At 44.5% G+C, this 22,779-nt stretch overlaps 1 protein-coding gene across 9 annotated transcripts in view; it reads right to left on the reverse strand.

Moving 5' to 3' along the window:
- Positions 1-22,779, reverse strand: part of ANKS1B (ankyrin repeat and sterile alpha motif domain containing 1B) — a 595,071-nt gene that overhangs the window by 519,674 nt on the left and 52,618 nt on the right. For 7 of the 9 annotated variants that reach the window (XR_008307633.1, XM_053251588.1, XM_053251585.1 and 4 more), the window contains exon 4: positions 11,009-11,305. Coding sequence is in view for 8 of the 9 variants with exons in the window: in XM_053251588.1 (XP_053107563.1) it covers positions 11,009-11,305 (297 nt within the window). In the remaining variant the exon portion in view is untranslated. Of the gene's footprint in view, positions 1-11,008; positions 11,306-22,404; positions 22,459-22,779 lie in introns of those variants that run through there. The other 2 variants (XM_053251589.1, XM_053251587.1) reach the window with 2 other exon arrangements.

Genomic DNA, 22,779 nt, shown 5'->3' on the forward strand with positions numbered 1-22,779 from the left:
CCCTTCCAGTCAAGGAGGCATCCATTGTGACCCAGATTTTTGGCATAGGCAATTGGAAGGGTACTCACTGTAACATATGGTGTTGATTAGTCCACCAGGTCAGTGAACGCAGAATCTAAACAGGCACTACGAACAGACGGTTCTGACTGTCTACATTGGGCTTGAAGACTGATAGAAACCAAAACTGTAGCATCCGCATCTTCAATCTCATGAATGGAACTGTCGACTTACAGGATGCCATGAGCCCCAACAGTCTTTGGATGTGATAGGCCCGCTTTTCTGGCTGAGGACCAACTCCTTGATGCTAGATTCCAGGACCAACTCCTTGATGGTTTCGTAGAGGTCCCATGGCAGGCAAGCTCATTTCATTTCTGTGTCCAAAATCACGCCGATGTATGCTATGAACCTCTGAGGTTCCTGGTGCAATTTCTTCACATTTATCCTGATGCCCAGATCCTGTAGGAGAGATAGTACAGACAAAATCTGAGAATGGAACTCTTCTTTTGTTTTGGAAGCCAGGAGCCAGTCATCTAAGTATAGGAAGACTGTCATCCTCATAGTCCACTACATCAGCCATGCATTTTGTAGAAACGCAAGGTGCTGTCGACAGTCCGAATGGCAATACCATATATTGGTACACTGACTCTGACTGTGAAGTGAAGGTACTTCCAGTGGTCTTCCCTAATACCTATATGGAAGTATGTAGTTTTGAGATTCAGCGTTGTCAGCTACTGCTCCTGGTAAAGAAGTGGCAATATATCCTGTAACGCTATCATTCTAAACTTCCTTGTGTGCATAAGTTTGTTCAGGTGACGCAGGTCCATAATTGGGCGGACTCCCCCATCTCTCTTCAGGATTTGGAAGTATCTGGAGTAGAATCCATCCCCTCTCCATGTCCACTACACCGAGGCAATAGCCCCTTTCTCTACGAGCTCCTTGACTTCATCCTCCAGTGGTGGAGTCACCCTTGTGTGTAGAATTATGCTAGCTTTGTATTAGTAGTGATATATAATGTACTTGGCTAACTTGCAAGTTATAAAGATGCAGGAATATATTAACAATAAGCAATGTATTAATGTTTAACATAGAAATAACTAGCTGAACTACAAGCTCTTAATCTAGAGATAAGAAGCAATGTATCAATTGTACTAGCTCACTTCTGTAACCCAATGAGCCATGTGATCTTGACAAATGGGAATGCTTAGGTAGTACTTACGAACGGTATGTATGGAGGAACGCATGAGTGAGCAACATGAAGAGGGCCCCTAGCCTCACTCCTTCTCTAACACAGACAATGTTTGGAAAGACACCAAAGGCCTGAAGAATCGGTGACCAGGGGGGCGCTGCCAGTGACGTTGTAAGGCGAAAGAGCTGAAGGAGACAGGATGAGTACATCTTGTAATCACAGAGATGAAAGTGGACTGCAAATGTACCAACCAGAACTGGACTGGAAACTTCCCTTTATAAGTCAGGCAGGAAACCAGAAGACCCCTGAGAAGCACCAACATCCCAAGTGAGACCTCTACGCTTCTTCCAACACCCCTTTCAAAGACTGATCACCTTTGGAGTGGGGCTAGGTGAGTGAGTGTGTGTGTGTGTGTGTGTGTGTGTGTGTGTGTGTGTGTGTGTGTGTTAGAAGCTAGCTTGCTGTTTAATTGGCTATAATAAACATGGATCCTTGATTGAGTAAAACCAGCTGGTGTCTGTGTCCGTTTTCCTGGGGCTACTTTGTTGGTGGTGGTGCAGTGCTAAAAGGACTTAGAGTAAATAAAGGTCCCACATGTGAAGCAGATCCCTGAAAAGGAGGACAGTCTTGAACTCTATTGCATATCCCACCGAGATAATCTTGAGGACCCAACAGTCTGATGTTATATGGTGCCATGTGGGAGCATGGCATGCCAGATGGATGGCATTGGCATGTGGTGGTGGTATATAGTTATGAGATAGTGGTGTTGGCACGGTGGACTGACTGATCACTCAAAGATGCTGCATTTGCAAGCCAGCGTGCTTCTTTTGGCCTTGGTTGTTCTTGTTCTTTTTTTGGAACAGGCACTTATTGTAGGGTTGGAATTTCCTGAAATCCCTATGGTCATGCTGATGGAATTGTGGTCTTTGCTTCTGGTAGGGCTTGAACCTCGATTGTGTGTACATCGAGGTGGATGGGGCAGTGAAGGTCTTTGCTGTATATTTAGATTTTTTCCATTGTCTGGTCTGTATCTTCACTAAATAGTCCTTTCTTGTCAGAGGGCAGACCTTCAATCCTTTCCTTCATGACAGTCTGAACAGAGGCCAGCTGTAGCTACACATGCCTGCACAATGAAATGGCTGCTGCCATGGCCCTGGATTCATTCTCTGCCAGGTGTTTGGCCATGCTGAGCTGGTGTCATGTTATGGAAGCTGACTTTGCCAACACGTCTGAAAGTTTCTGGGCAAATTCCTCAGGGGAGAGACTGTCCATCTCCTTGTTGAGAGTCTCCCAGAGAGAGTGGCTGTAGTTTGCCATACAGGCAGAGTAATTGGTGGTTTTTGTTGAGAGGCATACTGTGGTGTAGACTTTCCTCCCCATTACATCTAATTTTCTCCATTCCTTATCCACAGGGGTGGTGTGTCGCTGCACAGACTTGGATGATGTAGCGCAATCGATGACAAGGGAGTTTGGAAGGGGATGCTTTAATAGGTATGTATTATTCTCTTCCTCGGCCCGATATAATCCTTCTAGATGCTTGGATGTGGGGGTGGAAGTATTAACCTCTATCAAGCCATTTTTGCAGCCTTTGAAATAACAAAGAGTAGAGGCATAGTCACCAGTTGGGCAGCCTGCAATGATGCCATGAAGTTGTAGACTGGGTTGTCAATGGAGGTAGACTGTGTCTTAAGATCAAGGAAGCATCCATCATGGCCTTGACCTGGACATAAGCTTTTAGTTCTTCGGTGGGTGACAGATATAGAAGGTGGTACATCTTGTGGAGGATCCTCTGGTCTCTGGATCCTATTTGAAATCAGGAGAGCAACGGTGATCTTTCTTTGGAGATGGAGGAGGGGAAGTAGGCTCCGTGTTTACAGGAGCTTCAGCTTTCTTACATTTGAAGTTGGCTTCTGAGTTTGGGTGGTATTCAAAGTTTTTGTACCACTGGTAGAGGTAGCATCTGAGTTTTGGTAGTAGCCAATGTCCTTGGGGGTTTGGGGGGTTCAGTCACCATCTGAGTGGTTGAAGTCACTAACACAGGCTTTTCCTGAGGTCGAACAAGAGGTGAGATATTTGTAAGAAATACAGCAACCATAATAAGTGCCTTTTGTTGCAACATCGAGGCATCTCCAGCCCCCAAAGTGCAGACTGTCAAAGGGCTAAGAGAACTGGGTGACACCCAAAGCAAAAGCAGTGGATACTCCTCCTTTCTAAGTTTTCCAAACCTTGTAGTCCTGGTAATCATAAGGAAGTTCCAGGCAAAGAGGTGTCCATAGACCTGCTGGACAATGAAGCAACTGGTGCAGAAGAGTGATGAAAGAAACCACAATGGTACCATGAGAAAGTTGGTGGGGCAGCACCTAGTAAGTGGCTTGCTGAAAGAACTTTTGGATTTACAAGGGGTTCTGCCCCTTGTGGGGTGATTAATGGGACACACACCAAATCCTGATCGTTGGTTTGCTCATCTGGTATACCTGATGATAACCCTTTGAATATGGAGGTAGAGAGTGTGCTGCTGCTGGAGTTGAGGTTCGAAAGCAAGGTATGCACCAAAAATGGGTCCAGTCCCCCTTCTGCATTGTCTGGTTCTGTTTCTAGATAGAAGATTGGTATCAGAGAAGTTGTTCGGTACAGAGGGGTGACGTTTGATGCCGAAAGAGCGTGCCGCTTCGGGGAGGCAGCCCTAACCATAGCTGTCAGTGTCAAAGGTCTCGGTGAATCAGCCGGGGACTGAATGGGCATAACCGCCGGATAGATCGATGCTGGGCGGGGCAGTGCAGGTTTCACCCCTGCAGGCATTGAGGGCCCGGACATTGGAGGTCTCGACACATACGCATTCTGTGTAAAAGGCCTAGAAGTCAGGGCGGACATCGATAACAGGAGAGCCAATTGGAGTCCAGATGGAGATGGCGTCGACTTCGAAAGCCCATCTTGATGTTTTTGCTTCTTCAGAGCCATAGCCATTCCATCTTCTGGTGCAGTGTGCATCTCTTCCAATCTCGTCTTGGAAGGGAGCCATGTGGAGTTCTGAACACCAAGGTCAAGGTTTTAGACTGATTTAGTTGTACAGACCCTGAAGCCGAGTGCTTCGATGTCGATGCCTTCGATATTGACACCTCCAGTGTTGAAGCCTTAGATGTCGACATGGTTTCAGTTGCTGATGTCAACAGATTCAGGATGTCGCCATACAACGTATTGCGATACCTGAGGGCCCGGTTTCATCTAGTTTGTTTCAAAAAAGACATGCATATCTTGAATGCTGAAGTAGTATGTTGCTTCCCAAAGCATATTTATTTTTATTTATTTTATTTTTTATTTTTTTACATTTTATATCCCGCTCTTCCTCCAAGGAGCCCAGAGCGGTATACTACATACTTAAATTTCTCTTCACAACAACCCTGTGAAATAGGTTAGGCTGAGAGAGAAATGACTGGCCCAGAGTCACCCAACAAGTATAATGACTGAATGGGGATTTGAACTTGGGTCTCCTGGTCCTAGTCCAACACTCTAACCACTACACTATGCTGGCACCCTGAGCCATTTTTGGAATGGCAGTATAGAAATTGAATAAATAAATAAATAAATAAATAAATAAATAAATAAATAAATAATATCAGACAGGAATCGTGCCTATCCTGGAAAGGCAACTTGGCCTCACACTCTCCACAATGTTTAAAAGACTTTTTCTCCATTTTCAAAGCCAAGTCCATTTCACGTCTTATCCCACAAATCTGAGATCGCACCAAAATAGTCAGTTTCCCATAGGATAGCCAAAACAGTCCATTCGTCAAAAATCACACAGATAATCTGAAGAGTGGTCGAAAAAACAGTCCAGGTCAGAGGAAAAAATAATATATTTCTATCTTCTTTACAGGAACTCACGAGGAACCAATTCAACAAGGAGCTGGAGAAACCAGAGGTGTGATCGCTACGGCGGTCAAAAAGAAACCAACAAAGTGCATCCAGCCCGCCTTTTATACTTCCACACTGCGCATGTGGGGGTGGAGTCTGGACACCAACAGGAGATAGAGCACTTGGCCGCGAGGCCCCTGTGCAGGTGCAGTACCCAATCTGATGGGTTACAATGGATTATGATCCAGATCAGGTGGTACCACAATCTTCTATAATTTTGCTATCTTAACACCTTTAGTGGGAAACAAAACCATGATCTCCATTTAAGTCTGAAGAGATTTATCAGGAAGTTTGATTCTATCCATTTGTGCTTGAATCAAAATAACGGTTCAGTTATAGTGGTTCATGCATTTCATGGTTATTTGGGCCCACTTCCCCATGGTCTATACCCTCCCTGCACTTGGTACATAAGTATATTTGCTAACTGAGTATAACACTGTGCTTCTGGTGAAGCAGGTTCTAGTCTAGTCTAGCTTATGCTACAATAAATGAATGTGTTTTATAATTAGACTCTTTTTTGGTTTTGCTGCAATATACTAACACAGCTATCCCTCTAGAAGTTCTTGCCAATATTCTAAGCTCTTTCTGGAGCTACAGGAAAACTACACATGCTTGAGGATGTCAAACATCAATATTAACTGAAGCACTATGTAACATTTGTTTAGAACCTAGAGTGTGCTAGATACATTTTGCAATAAAGCATGTGTGAAAGAAAAAGCTCACATTTGACAAATTTTGTGAGTTTTTCTTAGTAAGAGTAATAATGAAAGCAGAAGGGTTAAGCTATAGCTATAACTTGGCATTCATTGCTTTTGATGAAATGTTTTATATAGCCTCTTTTTCATAAAGGTTAAAAGCACTTTGTATTAAGGACAAACTAATATAAAATTGGACTAAAGGAGGTCCATCAGCAATATGATACTTATTGGAAATGTATTCATAGCTAGTACAGTGCTTCAGCTTTATGAGGACACCACCCAGAACCTTTTGGACGGGGCAGTATAAAAATGTAATAATAAATACATACATACATACTAACTCACTCAGAATGGTTGGCACCCTGCTTCACGGGTCTGTGGGCATGCAGTGGAAGCCCTCACACAACTTCCTCAGCCCTCTGCACAAGGATCCTCAACGTTGGGCCCCCAGATGTTCTTGGACTTCAACTCCCATAATCCCCAGGCCAAGTGGCCTTTGGCTGGGGATTATGGGAGTTGAAGAAGGAAGAAGGGAACAGCTTGGGTGGGGCACTGACTGTGCTGTCTTTTGCTTCTGCCCCACCTCTCCTCCAGGTGTGTTGGATCTCCTGTGGCCTGCTGCTGGGGCTCTGCTGCTATATAGGGCAGGCTGGCCCAAGGGCTCTCGTCCTTGTGGCTCTCAGCTGTGGGGCGAGCTGCCTGGGGCCCTGACGGCCTTTTCCATCTACCCTGAGGATCCTTCTTCCTGTATTCAAGAAGTCAGCAAGAGATTGTACAAGTCTGGTTTTGGTTTTTTATTAAGCCAAGGAGCTGTGGTGGATTAGTCTGGGGAGATGTGTCTGGGAGAGCGAAAAAGTGGGTCTGGAGTGGGGGCAGCAATATCATGGGTAGCGGGCAGAGGGAGGTATGGCGGTGGGAGTTGGGCAGGCCATTACAGGGGGAAACGGTCCAGGCAACTGAGGCCTGTTCCTTCTTCTGGCCCTTCTCCCAACCCTCTGAGAACACTCCCTCGAGGATTAGTGCTGCTGCTGAATGCCAGGTCAGTTAATGCAAAAATTTCCCTCATCCACGATTTGATTGTGGATGAGCATGCTGACCTGGTATGTGTGACGGAGACCTGGTTGGATGCGCTGGGTGGGGTTGGTCTCTCTCAGCTCTGTTCTCCAGGTTTCCAGATAGTGCAGCAGCCCCGCCTCGAGGGTCGGGGAGGGGGCGTTGCAGTCATATTTCATGAGACCCTCCCCGTTTCCAGGTGCCCGGTCAGGCAATCTCAGAATTTTGAGTGTTTGTCCTTGAGGGTCGGCCTCCGAGATAGGCTGGGGATTCTGCTGATGTACCGACCACCCCGCTGCACTTCAGTCTCCCTACCTGAGCTGACGGGGGTGGTCTCGGAGGTGGTCTTGGGTTCCCCCAGGCTTATTGTTTTGGGGGATTTCAATGTCCACACTAAGGCCCCCCTAGTGGGTGCGGCTCAGGAATTCATGGCCTCCATGGCAACCATGGGCCTATCTCAATTGGCATCGGGCCCTACCCACGTGGCAGGACACACTCTGGATCTGGTTTTTGCCGACCGGGAAATAAATGATCTGGAGGTGGGGGAATTTGAGATCACTCCCTTGTCATGGACAGATCATCATCTGGTGGGGTTTAGTTTGACTGCTCCGTCTGCCCTCTGCAGGGGTGGTGGGCCGATTAGGATGGCCCGCCCCCGGAGGCTTATGGATCCGCTTGGATTCCAGGAGGCCCTCGGGGAGTCTCCAGTGTTCAGAGCTGGTGACCCTGTCGAGGCCCTGGTTGATCTCTGGAATGGAGATATGGCCCGGGCTGTTGGCACGGTTGCTCCTAAACACCTTCTCCGGCTTGGTGGAGCCCGATCTGCTCCTTGGTTTTCCTCAGAACTTAGGGCGATGAAGCAAATCAGGGGTCGGCTGGAACGACGCTGGAGAAAGAGTTGTCACGAATCCGACCGAACACGGGCTAGAGCCCATTTTAGGACCTACTCCATGGCGGTGGGGGCGGCGAAGAAATGCTTTTTTGCTGCCTCCATTGAGTCTGCTCAGTACAAACAAGCAGAGCTGTTTCGTGTGGTAAAAACCTTGCTCCACACATCCCCCCAGATAATGGGGGAGGAGTCATCAACAGCTCTTTGTGATCAGTTTGCCTGTCACTTTGCAGATAAAGTCGCTCGCATCTGTGCTGACCTGGACTCCAGAGTTTTGGCAGTTCCGGCAGACGTGCCTCTGGTACCATCTAGTCCCGTTGTGTTGAATTCTTTTCGGTTGGTGCGGCCTGAGGATGTGGACAAGATCCTGGGCAGCGTGCAGGCGACTTCGTGCGCTCTTGTCCATGGCCCTTCATGACTAATAAAAGCTGCCAGGGAGGGGACAGGTAGATGGCTGGAGGTGATCGTTAATGCTTCAGTTAGGGAGGGCAGGATGCCATCGTGCCTCAAGGAGGCGGTGGTAAGACCACTATTAAAAAAGCCCTCCCTTGATCCCTCCAACCTGGATAACTTTAGACCTGTGTCTAACCTTCCCTTTTGGGGCAAGGTGATAGAGCGTGTGGTGGCGTCCCAGCTGCAGAGGGTCTTGGATGATACAGATTATCTGGACCCTTTTCAATCTGGCTTCCGCCCCGGGTATGGGACTGAGACTGCCTTGGTCGCTCTAGTGGATTACCTACGCCGGGAACTAGACAGGGGGAGTGTGTCCCTGTTGGTTCTGCTGGACCTCTCGGCGGCGTTCGATACGATCGACCATGGTATCCTTCTGGGCCGCCTCTCGAGTATGGGAATCGGAGGCACTGCTTTTCAGTGGTTCCGGTCCTTTCTTGGGAGGAGGGCCCAGAAGGTGGTGCTGGGGGACTACTGCTTGGCCCCGTGGCCATTGGCCTGTGGGGTCCCGCAGGGATCGGTCTTGTCCCCCATGCTGTTTAACATCTACATGAAGCCGCTGGGAGAGGTCATCCGGGGACTTGGACTATCTCTCCTTATCACCTGATCTTAGGGAGGCGGTGGATGTCCTGAATTGGGGGCTGGAGGCTGTGATGGGCTGGATGTGGGCTAATAAACTGAAATTGAATCCGGATAAGACGGAGGTACTGTTGGTCAGTAGGAGAGCCAATCGGGATGAGGAGATTTTACCGGTTCTGGATGGGGTTGCACTCCCCTTGAAAGAGCAAGTACGCAGTTTGGGGGTACTACTGGACCCGGCTCTGCTTTTGGAAGCTCAGGTGGAGGCAGTGGCCAGGGGTGCCTTTGCACGGCTTTGGCTAGTGCGCCAGCTGCGTCCCTTTCTCGAGAAGGCAGATCTCGCCACGGTTACCCATGCTTTAGTCACGTCGCGGCTGGATTACTGTAACGCGCTCTACGTGGGGCTGCCCTTGAAGAATATCCGGAAACTGCAGCTAGTGCAAAACACAGCAGCGAGGGTTTTATCCGGAGCTGCCCGTTGGGAACACATCACCCCCATTTTGAAAGAGTTGCACTGGCTGCCGGTTCGTTTCCGGGTCCAATTCAAGGTGCTGGTTTTGACCTTTAAAGCCCTAAACTGTTTGGGCCCGGGGTATTTGAGGGACCGCCTGCTCCCAAGGGTTGCGGCCCGCTTGACGAGGACATCTGGGGGGGCTCTGTTCCGGGTGCCAACAATGAGAGAGGCCCGGCTGTCGTGTACTCGGGACAGGGCCTTCTCTGTTGCTGCTCCCAGACTTTGGAATGCTCTCCCAGTGGCCATTCGCTCCTCAGACTCCATCACGGCTTTTAGAAAGCTTGTAAAAACTTGGCTTTTTACCCAGGCTGCTTCTGTGTGTTTTTATTCTGTTGTATTTTTTTTATGCCTGTATTTTATATGTTTTTTATATTTTTTAGCTTGATGTTTTTATTGTCTTTTTACTGTATATTTTAACTTTTGTGAACCGCCTTGGGGTTGTCTTTTAACGAAAGGCGGTATATAAATATAACAAATAAATAAATAAAAATAAGTCCAAGAACATCTGGGGGCCCAACGTTGAGGAACCCTGCTCTAGCACATGTGCTATTGCACTAGAGCCCTAATACTTCTGAGTGCTGCCCACATTCAAGTTTCCGATCTTCCAGAGTGGAGATAACACTCAGAAGTATTATGACTCTGGCACAACACGGTGTGTGGTAGAGGGCTGGAAGGGTTGCAAGTGGGCTCCTGATGTTTTCCCACAGATCCTTGAAGCACATATGCTTGCTTAGTGAGGATGTCAGCCAATAAAAGTATTCTGCTTATTTTGCACAGCAACATCAGTGCAGTCTTTCCCCACCATTTTCTTGGGTTAGTAATGCAAGAGACACTCTGTAATCAAGCCCTTTTAAGAGAACTTTGCCATTTATCACTTTTTCATCAATTGTTACAAATTAATAATTTTGCCCTCCATTATTGTAAGAAACAGTACTAAAACAGCAGTCAGTTGATAAATATTTTCACACATTTCACAGGGATTGGCAATTTTTCCTGCTTTTCACACAGTAAAGGTTATTACACCACCATCACTGAAACGATGCCTTCACTGCTCAACAAGCTCTTGAAGCTCTAGAAATTCTGGAAGTGGCTCTGATGCAGAACAAAGATTGGAGATAAAGAAAAATCCTCTAAAGAAACTCCTACTGCCCAAAAGACTTTCTAGCCCATCCTGAAACTTCTGACCTATCCAAGGATGGGTCCCAACAAATATTTAGTACTATTTTACACACATATATATTAATAGGCAGGCAAAATAATTCCCAGCTTATTCTTGACCACAAAATACTTGCCCAAATAAAATATTCATCAAGAACACTTCTATTTTATCTTACCTTTTGCTAATTTCACAGATAACGCTATCAAGAGGCTGCCTTTAAATGAACTTTAAAATTGTACAGGATGTGGAAGACAAGCCCTGATTTGTCAGGGCTTTATATGTCAGAACAAATTCCTCAACATGTGCTTGGAACACAATAATAAGCTAGCAGAGATACTGAACAACTCGTGTAATGTATTCCTGTAATTCTGAAGGAGAGTCATTCTGTTCTATCTAATCAGAATGGATTTATTTTAATGTATTTATTTTATATTTAATTTATTTTTCATATGCTCCTTTGAAATATTTCACAATGGTGTTACAATCACATCTATTATGTCATATCTTTTCCATAAAGGAACAAAACAAAGCTCTGTTTAAACAATGATTTTTAAAACTGTACACTAACTTGGCAGCTGACATCCATTCCAGCTTCTAGTAGCACCTGTACAACAGCTTTGTGGCCATTACGAGCAGCAAGGTGCAAAGGGGTATGTTTTCTTGTGTTGCAGCTCATCAGGTTTGGATATGCATTGATTATCATTTTCACTACTCGCAGGCGGCCATATAAGGCAGCCAAATCCAATGGAGTTTCTAATTTGCTGTTTCTTATTGTAGGATCTGTAAGTTCTTCCAGCAAAACAGCTACCACCTCTGAATGTCCGTACTGAGCTGCACAGTGCAAAGCAGTTTCATTTTCATTGTTCTGTTAAAAAGAAAAGAAATATGCCTTGTCAGCAACATACAACTCCAAGAACATGAAGCTTTTTAGGTATGCTCTTTGAGTACATTGAAAAATATCTAATAAATATATTTTAGTAACCATACGTTTGCTAATAGCCTTTAAGTCAGATAGTTGAGGCTTCTACCCTAACTGATGCCATCTCCATCCTCATAGCATAAAACTTGGTCATATTTGAAGCCTCATCTGAAGCTGTCTCTGTATTTTGCTCAGGGCTTAATGAAGCTAATTAAAGTAACACCAACATAATTTTTTTTTTTATTTAACATATTTCTATACCGCCCAAAACTTGCATCTCTGGGCAGTTTATAATTAAAATCATTTAAACATTAAATCAATTAAACAATTAAAATCAGAAAATAATTGTTTTGTTATCGAACTTTTTAAAAAATAAATGATGATGTATGACAGTGTACACAAAACACAGCAACATTAACAGTTATTATTGCCAAAGTATTAACATGGCCATAAGATTTTGACTTAACTTATTAGTCTTGATAGTTCATCAGAAGAATTTCTATAATACAGAGTCATTATTTGTGTATGCGACTTCAATACCTATTGGTGTTTTTTTAAAGCTACATTACACAGTTTTTGATGGTGTGTCTTCAAAATCACAATGGTTGTTTGGATCCTAAGATTCTACCTCCATGAGCAAAGGGCACTACTGCTCACCCAGAGATAACACAGATTTACTCCCCATTTACATACCCCCCATTACCCCCAAAGAGACCCCAACCAGCTGGAGCCCATGGTACCCAAGGGGCTCAGATGGGGACAAAATGGTGACACGCACACCCTGGTACAAATAGAAGTTCTTTCTGTTTCACAATGGGCTCCTTTGCCTTGCATCCAAACACATACATTCAACAGCTCCATTTTATATTTAAACAGCACTACTATAAATTGTACAGATACCTTATTCATATACATAATTACTCTAGTAATGTATAGAAATCAATACAGATATAACCAATATGTGGCATTTCCTCACATTTATTTTAATATACAACAGTAAAAAAAACCCTCTGTATATTTAAAAATACATACAGTCATGCAAAACATCTCACAATTAGAGGAGCAACTGTATGAATATTTTGCCAGTACATTTAAAAGCTAGGCACAAGCATTTTTGAAAGAGTAATAAAATAGCAATATATGCCTAGTCATCACAATTCATTTATATTTTTCTCATTTATTTATATAATATATTTTATTTTATTTATTGCTTTAAAAATTTACCGCCTTTCGATAAACAATCTCAAGGCAACTTACAAAACATTTAAAATAATATAAGACTATAAAACAGTTACACAATAAACATATTAAACTGGAATATTAAAATACAAATCTAATTTAAAATTTTAAAAAGATACACAATAGAACTATAAAATACAGAGCAGCAGCAACAAAAACAACACTCATATAAAAGCCTGGGTTAAAAGCCAAGATTTCATTTGCTTTCTAAAAACTGTGATGGAGACTGAGGAGCGGATGCCCACTGGGAAAGCATTCCAAAGTCTAGGGACAATATCTGAGAAGGCCACGTACCATGTGTATGACAGCTGAGCCTCCTTCATTGTCAGCACGTGGAGCAGAGACCTCTCTGATGACCTTATCAAGTGGGCAGAAACCATTGGGAGCATGCGGTCCCTCTGGTTTCTAGGGCCCCATTAAGGGCTTTAAAGGTCAACTCCAGCACCTTCGATTGGACCCAGAAACAAATTGGCAGCCAACGTAGCTCTTTCGAAATGGGGTAATATGATAAAATCCTAGGTGCCGCATTTTGCACTAGCTGAAGTTTCTTAACACTCTTCAAGGGCAGCCCCACATAGAGTGTGTTACAGTAATCCAGCCATAACGTGACTAAGGCATGGGTAACTGGCCAGATCTGCCTTCTCAAGAAAGAGACACAGCAGGCACACTACCTGAAGCTGTGCAAAGGAACCCCTGGCCACTGCCTCTGAGCTTCCAAAAGCAGAGCCAGGTCCAGCAATACCCTCAAGCTGCACACCTGCTCTTTCAAGGGGAGTGCAACCCCATCCAGAACCAGTTGAATCCCCTCATCCCGATTGGCTCTCCTACTGATCAACAGATCTCAGTCTTACCCGGATTCAATCTCAGTTTAACCCACATCCAAACCATCACTGCCTCCAACCCCTGATTCAGGAATCCACTGCCTCCCTAAGATCAGGCAATAAGGAGAGATAGAGCTGAGTGTCATTTGCATATTGCTGACAACTCAGTCCAAGTCCCTGGATGGCCTCTGCCAGCAATTTCATGTAAATGTTAAACAGTATGTGGGACAAAACCAATCCTGTGGAATCCCACAGGCCAATGGCCAAGGAGCCGAGCAGTAGTTCCCCAGCACAACCTCCAAGACCCTCCCCATGAGAAAGGACTGAAGCCACTCAAAAGCAGTACCTCAAATCCCTATACTCAAGAGGTGGTCCAGAAGGATATTATGGTCAATTGTATTGAATGCCACTGAGAGGTTCAGCAGAACCAACTGGAATGCACTCCCCCTGTTGAGCTCCCGGAATAGGTCATCCACAACCCTGACCAAGACAGTTTCAGTCCCATATCCATAATGGAAGCCAGATTGAAAGGGGTCTAGATAATCCGTATCATCCAAGACTCTGTAGCTGGGATGCCACCACACACTCTATTAACTTGCCCCAAAAGGGAAAGTTGGAAACAGATCTATTGTTGTCCTGGTTGGAGGGAAGAAGGAAGGGCTTTCTTAATAATGGTCTTACCATCACCTTCTTGAGGCATGGTGGTATCTTGGCATCCCTTAATGAAGCATTGATTATAGCCTCTAATGATCTTCCTGAACCCCACCTGGCAGACTTTATTAGCCATGAAGGGCAAGGATCAAGAGCATATAACGTTGTCTGCACAGTGCCCAGGGCTTGTTCACATCTTCAGGCTGCACTAATTGAAAATAATCCAACACAATAGTACCAGATGGTACCTGAGGCAAGTCTGCTGGAACTGCCAAAGCCTTGGAGTCCTCCAAATCAGCATGGATGTGAGTGACTTTATCTGCAAAGTGACATGCAAACTGATCACATCATGCTCTAGATCAGTGATTCTCAAACTTGGGTCCTCAGGTGTTATTGGACTTCAACTCCCATAATCCCCAACCAAAGGCCACTGAGGCTGGGGATTATGGGAGTTGAAGTCCAATAACACCTGAGGACCCAAGTTTGAGAATCCCTGCTCTAGATAGTTCCTCCCCCATTACCAGGGGGGATGTGTGGAGCAATGCCTTTGCTATACGGAACAGCTCCACTGGTCTGCACTGAGCAGATGCAATGGAGGTGGAGAAAAAGCATTTCTTCGCTGCCCCCCCTCCCACCGAGTAGTCCCTAAAATAGGCTCTAGCCCATGTTCAGTCGGATTCATCCCGACTCTTCCTCCAGCGTCGTTCCAGCCGTCATCCAAGTTGTTTCATTGCCCTGAACTCCAAGGAAAACCAAGGAGCAGAACTGACTCCACCAAGCCGGAGAGGGCGTTTAGGAACGACCATGTCAATAGCCTGAGCTGTCTCCACGTTCCAGAGATTCACCAGGGCCTCGACAGAGTTGCCAGCTCTGAACACTGGAAACTCCCCAAGGGAGTTCTCATATAGCAGTCACCTGGAGGGGAGCAGAGGCAAACAGTCAGGGCTCCGCCCAGCAGAACTCTCTTCCCTTCCAACAGAACTCATATAGAGCTGAAATACCAATTTAAACTAGTTTTTTTCCCCTAAACAAGAATACACTGAAATGCATAGGGAATGCAGATACAGCAGACAATTGTTTCAAATCCCTAAGAACTGTAGAACAGACAGAAAAGCTGTGTCTACGCACACCAAAAAGCTTTAGATAATCTTGGACCACATATTCATAATAATTTAGATATGAGAAAAGGGACCAAATTAGGAGAAATGTACATTTTAACATGTAGCATATTTGTGTAAACCAAATTATTATATTCTGTCCATCTATTTAGAAATGGAAAATTGGATTTTTGTTAAAGAGAAGCAAAACTGATTCTGAAAGTAGCCCAACAGATAGATAAACAAAAAATGTGGAAGCTAGTGTAGATAAAACCTGTTACAGGTTGAACAAATATGCTACAAACAGTGATACTCTGCTTTGCATCAAATTAAACTACAAATAATCCCCTCAGAAAATTGGGGGGAAGTTTCAAACAGGATGGGTTCGGACCGTTGGCAAGTAAGGTTGGCGTAAAACGCCAGTTCCTGGTGAGCATACATGCCTGATATAAGCTGGTATTTCCGCCACTTGTGTGTCATGCAAACCCTCCAGTTTTGGGTTGCCAAGCCTCACTTCCGTCTGCCACGCCAACATCTGCATCAACTTCAAATCTTGGTTACAGATGTCAGGTAGCAGAGGAAAGTGTGGCTTAGCAACCTGACAGTGGATTCACATGATACAAAAGGGATGGAAGTACCAGCTCACACCAGGAGCATGTGCTCAACAGGAATTGGAAGTTCATGCAAATATTACTTGCTGCTGGTTGTCTGAACCTACCTTAATCTATGATCAAAATTTCCCAATGCTTACAAACAAATAGAATTACTGGTATAAGTAGTTCTTTTTTGCAAAATGAAACGACTACCAGTACTGCCATGAAAACTAGCCATGCATGATGTTTGGAACCTGCATAATTACTCCAGCCCTGCTGCCATACTGCAGCACTGTCTAAAGATTTTATTGAAAATTCTTAATTTTACTTGAAATTTCACATTGCTAATGCTGATCCTATCTGGGAATGCTAAATTAATACAGGTGGACCTCGCTATATGCGGTTCTGCTAATCATGGTTTCGCAGTCTACAAAAAGGCACCCTGTCTCATTATCTGCTAATATGAAACCCATGTATCCACAGTTCCTACAAGGCTAGGAATGAGGTCATTTCCGGCCGTCATTTTGTGGCTCATTTCATCAGAAAAAAGGGGGAAAGAGAAAATCTGTGATTTCCCATTTGGGACTTTGGAGGGGGGGACATTTGGGGGTGGGATTGCTGAATGCCAAGTGACCAGTGGAGCACAGTAAGGTACTTTATTTGGCCAATTTTCACATTCTAAAGGTGATTTTTCAGCAGTTTCTTGAAGTCTGGGAATCTAACTCCTGCGATCCCATAGACTTCAATGACTCATTATCTACTGTTTCATTACCTGCAGTAATCTGCAGGAACGGAACTCCGGTAGATAATGAGGTCTACCTGTATTTTGAATTTGGCTAAAATTTCAAGCGTAGAAGCTATATTATACACACACACATATATACACATACATATACACATACACACACACATACACACTCCCCGTGGATAGAAGTTTATTATCTTCCTTGGAAGCCTTCAGGAAAGCCTTAAAGACTCATCTTTTTTCTCCTGTTTTTTTAATATCTAGTTTTAATTTTAATCTGATTTAAATATTTTTTATTTTAATTTTTTAATGTGTGTTTGATTTTAATGTAAACTGCTCTGAGCCATTTTTGGAAGGGTAGTATATAAATTTTCTCTCTCTCTCTGGGTTGGCTGGCAAAGAATGAGAACCTATTTGTTCTCATCTTTTTAAAAACTAAATAATATGAACAATATTGTGAGATATAAAAAATACTTTGCCCTTAATATGTTAAGTTAATATTGGGTTGTATCCAAAGCTGCCTTGCACAAACAGAAAGCATCTCTGATTGTGAAAGATACTTCTCAATTTCCACCAATTCCCTCATCCCTCTGCAGATACCACACATCACTTCCTGCACTGTTCTGGAAGATCTCTGGATCCTCAAGGGAATATGAGAAAAAGGGAACAGGAAAGCTCCATTGCTTCAGAGATACCTGACGCATACCTCCTTTGGGTATAACATGTTATGTTTTCCACAGAGACCATCACTAAGTCACCATAGGCAGCAGAATAACCAAGGTGTATGGAAATGGAACAATGGGAGCAACAACTAATTAAGAGCCAAAAGTTATCCACTGTGATCAATCATTACCTTCCAGGGTCGGAATAAGGCAGAGTATATTTAAACACAGTGCCATGTGCTATAGTTGGGTCATACATTTAATCCAGTTGAGTATACTCCAACGAAATGCTTCATAATCTATTTCCTTCCTGGACATTTTTCCACAGAATATGCAATGCTAGTAAATTATGGAATGCTAGTAAATTATGTGCAAGCAAATTTTATTTTTTAATTCTGTTATTTCTGGTTTGTTTTATTTACTTTTCTAAGCAGAATGGGCACCATCTCTAATAGAATTACCAAGAATGAACTAAGCTATTTGTATTTTTAAATGAATATTCTTTTGACACAAGGGTCACTGCTAAACAAACACATAATCTACCAGTCCAGAACATCTTGGAACATATTTTCAGCCAGAAGCATAATGAGGTCACTATAAGCCATGCATGCATAACTGTATGCTTCAAACAGACAGTGAAGTACACAACTGCCTAATATGAAGATACAGGGGCTTGTATGATACTACATGTGTGTAATTTGTAGGGACAACAGATGTGCCTGGAAAAGCACACCTTGAAATTGTCTGGTACATTTTACCCAGCTTAATGTATATGAAAAAACTAGTGCAGAAGAAATGGAATAGCATATTGCAAGAAAATTCAGAAGCACATTACCTGGGACTCAAGATGCAGATTGAAATTGACTAAAACTGTGAAAGTCTAGTCAATTTCAATCTAGTGTCAGTGTCATTGGTAAAACACCTCTATTGCAGTTCTACTGCAACTGCTGAGTTGACCCTAAGAAACAGGAAAAAAGAAGAGGGGAGGGCAAGTAGGGACCGAAAGAGAGAGAGAGAGAGAGAAATAAGGAAGGTAGGAAATAACAGATGAACAGAATAAGACACACAAGGGATAAGAAAGGATGGAGAACAGGAAAATAGTTGCTGAAACCTCCTCTACATTCCCCTATCAAGTAGTTTAAAGTAATACCATATAGGTTTATATTATCATATCAGAAAGGTTTGTTTTGATTTGTGTCCAGTTCAGTTTCATCTCCTCATTCATTCATTCATTACATTTGTAGATCGCCCCAGCCAAAGGCTCTGGGTGGTGCACAACAAGTTTAAAAAGACATTTTAAAAAAACACCATTTAAAACACATTGCTTAAAAGAGTATAAAAACAATTTTAAAACAATTCAAAACCATTTAAAACCAATTAAAACACTTTAAAACAATTGTAAAACCTTGGGAAGCCAGGCCAAACAAGTAAGTTTTTAGTGCTCTCTTAAAAGCCAACAGCAAGCCTAAACTGCGGATATCTGCTGGGAGTGCATTCCATAGGCCAGGAGCAGCTACAGAGAAGGCCTGGTTCCAAATTGCCACCAGACGTACCAGTGATAACTGGAGACGGACCTCTCCAGATGACCTCAACGTGCGATGGGGGTCATACAGAAGAAGGAGCTCTCTAAGGAAGCCCGGATCCCAGGCATTCAGGGCTTTAAAGGTAATAACCAGCACTTTGTATTTTGTCCAGGAACATATTGGCAGCCAGTGCAACTGTTTCAAAATAGACATAATATGGTCTCTCCAGGTTACCCCAGAGAATAGTCTGGCTGCCGCATTTTGAACTAACTGAAATTTCTGAACTACGTACAAAGGCAGCCCCACATAGAGTGCATTGCAGAAGTCAAGCCTGGAGGTTACCAGCTGATGCATCACTGTTCTGAGATCATTCTCTTCAAGGAATGGACGCAGCTGTTGAATCAGTCGAAGTTGATGGAAAGCAGTCCTGGCCCTAGCCTCCACCTGAGATACCAAGGTGAGGCCAGGATCCAAGAGCATTCCCAAGCAATGTACCTGTTCTTTCTGAGGGAGTGTAACCCCATCTAGCACAGGAAGATCTAACTCATCCCTGAAATTCCAATTCCCCAAAATAAGCATCTCTGCCTTGCTTTTGGATTCAGCTTCAATTTGTTATCCCTCATCTAGCCCATTATTGCCCATAGGCAGGCATTTAGGGAGTGAATGCCATTTCCTGATGATGATGATGATGATGATGATGATGATGATGATCCTGGGGCAAGAGCCTCAATGACAATTTGAGCAGATCTGGCGTCTCACTGCAATATTTATTGGCTTTGGATCATGATGCTGCCCAAGAAGTTATTAAACAGCATGTGGAAGATATGGAGAAGCAATTGGATTTAAGTCTAGTTATCACCAGTAGCACTTTAGGTGGTTTTTCAAACTACCCCCAGCCAGCTGCATACCTCACCCACTTGACCACCTTAAACCAGAGGAGAGCCTTTTCGCTGGTGTGGTTTAAGGCCTTGCCTTCTGCCGTTTTGGATGGCAGATTTAAGGGGATACCGCTATGGAATTGGTTAAGTCCATGTGGTTCAAGTGACATTGAGTCTGTCTTACATGTTTTTTTAAACTGTGCCTATTATAGGGACATTCGTACTATCTGGATCAAACGATTTAGGAAAAAAATAGGCCTGGTCAATCAGAAGAGTATTACATCTATCTTTTGGCGGATCAACATCAGCTGTCACAGCAGGGACAGCAAGATTCTGTGCAGCAGCCTGTAAACTGAGACGGGAACAACTTAGTTGTAACTGAGCTTCTTGCATAACCTGATGTGGTGTTATCAAGTATTACTGTTTTGATTTTGTTTTCTTTTATGCTGATTTATATTTTGGTGTGTATGTTGACTGGTCATTGACCGTAATAAGTTATTACTTACTTACTGATGATGATGATAAGGAGAAATAGATTTGGGTGTCATCTGCATACTGAAAACACCCAGCACCAAATCTCCAGATGACCTCACCCAGCGGTTTCATGTAGATGTTAAAAAGCACTGGTGACAGAATGGAGCCTTGAGGGACTCCATAGCTCCCATTTCAAAGAGCAACCATCACTAAGCTCCACCATCTGGAATCTGCCTGAGAGATAGGAGCGGAACCACTGCAAAGCAGTGCCTCCTATCCCCAACTCCCCCAGGCGATCCAAAATGATACCATGGCTGATGGTATTGAACGCAACCAAGAGATCCAAAAGAACTAACAGAGTCACTCTCCCTCTGTCAATTCCCTGGTAAAGGTCATCCATCTGGCTGACCAAGGCAGACTCAACCCCATAGCCTGCTCTAAAGCCATTTTGAAATGGATCTAGATAATCAGTTTCCTCCAAAACTGCCTGGAGCTGGTTAGCCACCACTCTCCCAGTCACCTTGCCCAACCATGGGAGATTGGAGACCCGCCTATAACTATTCACCACTGAGGGATCAGACTGAGGCTTCTTAAGAAGTAGTCTAATCATTGCCTCCTTCAAACCCTCAGTGATGAGTTAATGGTATTAACTAGGCCATCTCCAGCAATCTCCCTGCTAGATAGAAGCAGCCAAGTTAGGCAGGGATCTAGAGAACGTGGTAGGCCTCACTGCCCCAAGCAGCTTGTCATTGTCCTTGGGCATCACAGATTGAAACTGATCCAATCTAATACTGCAATAAGGATTGCTGGACACCATCTTTATAGACTCTGCAAAAATATTGGTCCAATTCGGCCTGAATACAAGAGATTTTGTTTGCAAAGAACCCATTAAAAGCATCGCAGCAGAAGAAAGTCTCTGGGGACTGGTTTGAAATGGAAGGAGCCTGAATCAAACTCCTCACAACCTGGGACAGCAATGCTGAATGCGGACCTGCAGAAGCCATGCAGACCAGAACTGGGTTTTTGCCAGACACACTGCTTCCACATAAACCTTCAAATGGACTCTATGCTGTGTCCTGTCAATTGTGAGCTGAGTTCTCCTCCACTTGCACTCCAGTTGCCTACCTTGCTGTTTCAGACCCAACAATTTCTGTGTATACCACGAGGACACTTTTGAAGCAGGTGGGAAGGGACACTTAGGAGCAATCATCTCTACTGCCCTGGTGAGTTCCCTATTCCAGTTCCCACCAGGGCATCGACAGAATCACTGGCCACACCAACTTCAAAACCCTCCAAGGCTTTTTGGAATCCTACTGGGTCCAGCAGCTGTCTCGGGTGGACCATCTTAATAGGTCTTCCACCCCTGAAGGGCTGAGCTGTGGCAGTGAAACCAACATGAACCAGATAGTGGTCCATCCATGACAATGGGGAAACCACAAAATCCCCTAGCCATGGAACACCCCCATGATCCAAACAAAAGACCAAATTGAGTGTGTGGCCAGCAACATGAGTTGCTGGCCACACCAACATGAGTTGGTCCTGAAACTAGTTGGGATAGGCCCAACTAGTTGTCATGGCCGCTTTGAACTCCTGAGCCACACCAGACAAGTCAGCCTCACAATGGATATTGAAGTACCCCAGCACTAAAGGTCTGGGTGACTCCAACACCAGCTCCGAGACCAGCTCCGTCAGCTCAGTTAGGGAGTCAATTGGGGGTTGCCAGATTGGCTTTTTAAAAGCCAAATTCAGGGTTACGGCCCATTTGACCAACTAGTATACAGCTCAAATCTGATCCCTAGTTTCCAGCCTCAAAAACACACACTCAATTAAGTCAACTGTCACACAGCAGCCCTGGTAAAGGAAATGGTATTCTTATCAACAACAGCCACTCCACACACCCCGCCCACCTCCCCTAGCCTGCTACACAATAGCCTGGTAGAAGAATCTGGGCCGAAACTGGGCCACTAGCCTCCCCGCATCCAGGTCTCAGTTATACAAGCCAGGTCAGCTCCATGATCAAGTCATGGATGATTTCAGTCTTATTCTGAACCGACCTGGCATTGCAGGAGCAAGGCTAGGTTCTGTGGGTAGTTGGAACTGCTCCCCGAGGCCAGAGAGCTGACAGGGCAGCTGGAAGTGAAAACAGTTACTAAATTAATGGCATTCCTTCCCCTGCAATGGCCAGCTGCTCTGCCACCAATTCTTCTATTCCCTACTACAACAGTAATAGCTGCCCCAGAGCTGCTGGATGCACCCCACACATCACCCTGCCTAAGAGAACCCAAACACATTACAATAAAAGGCCCAGCACAACCCAATAAAAGTATGACTAACAAACTTCAACCCAGACCTTCAACCTCACCTGAATATAACTTTCCCCAGACCCCAGTCCCACACCAAAGGCCAGGTACCAAAGGCCAGGTACCAAAGGCCAGGTCAGACACCGCCCTGCAGGCAATCCGTCAGCTACACCTCTGGTGTGGATTCTTCCAATTTATGCTCTCAAGGGCTCCAGAAATCTCCCCTCTCATGAGAGATCTCTGGTACTCAGGGACAGGTGGAATCAGTCAAGCACTCAGGTAGAACAGGAGAGCAATCAACCTGCAAGCAGGCTTGTCTTCAGAAGGTCCAGGACTGCAAAAACAAATGTCCTCGGCCAGATCAGGAATGTACAGGCAAGGTGAGACAGCTATTGTTCGTCAGGAGAGGTCAGAGAAGCTGACAGAATCTACCCCCA

The sequence above is a fragment of the Hemicordylus capensis genome, chromosome 5 (genome assembly GCF_027244095.1).
Source record: "Hemicordylus capensis ecotype Gifberg chromosome 5, rHemCap1.1.pri, whole genome shotgun sequence".
Taxonomy (NCBI): domain Eukaryota; kingdom Metazoa; phylum Chordata; class Lepidosauria; order Squamata; family Cordylidae; genus Hemicordylus; species Hemicordylus capensis.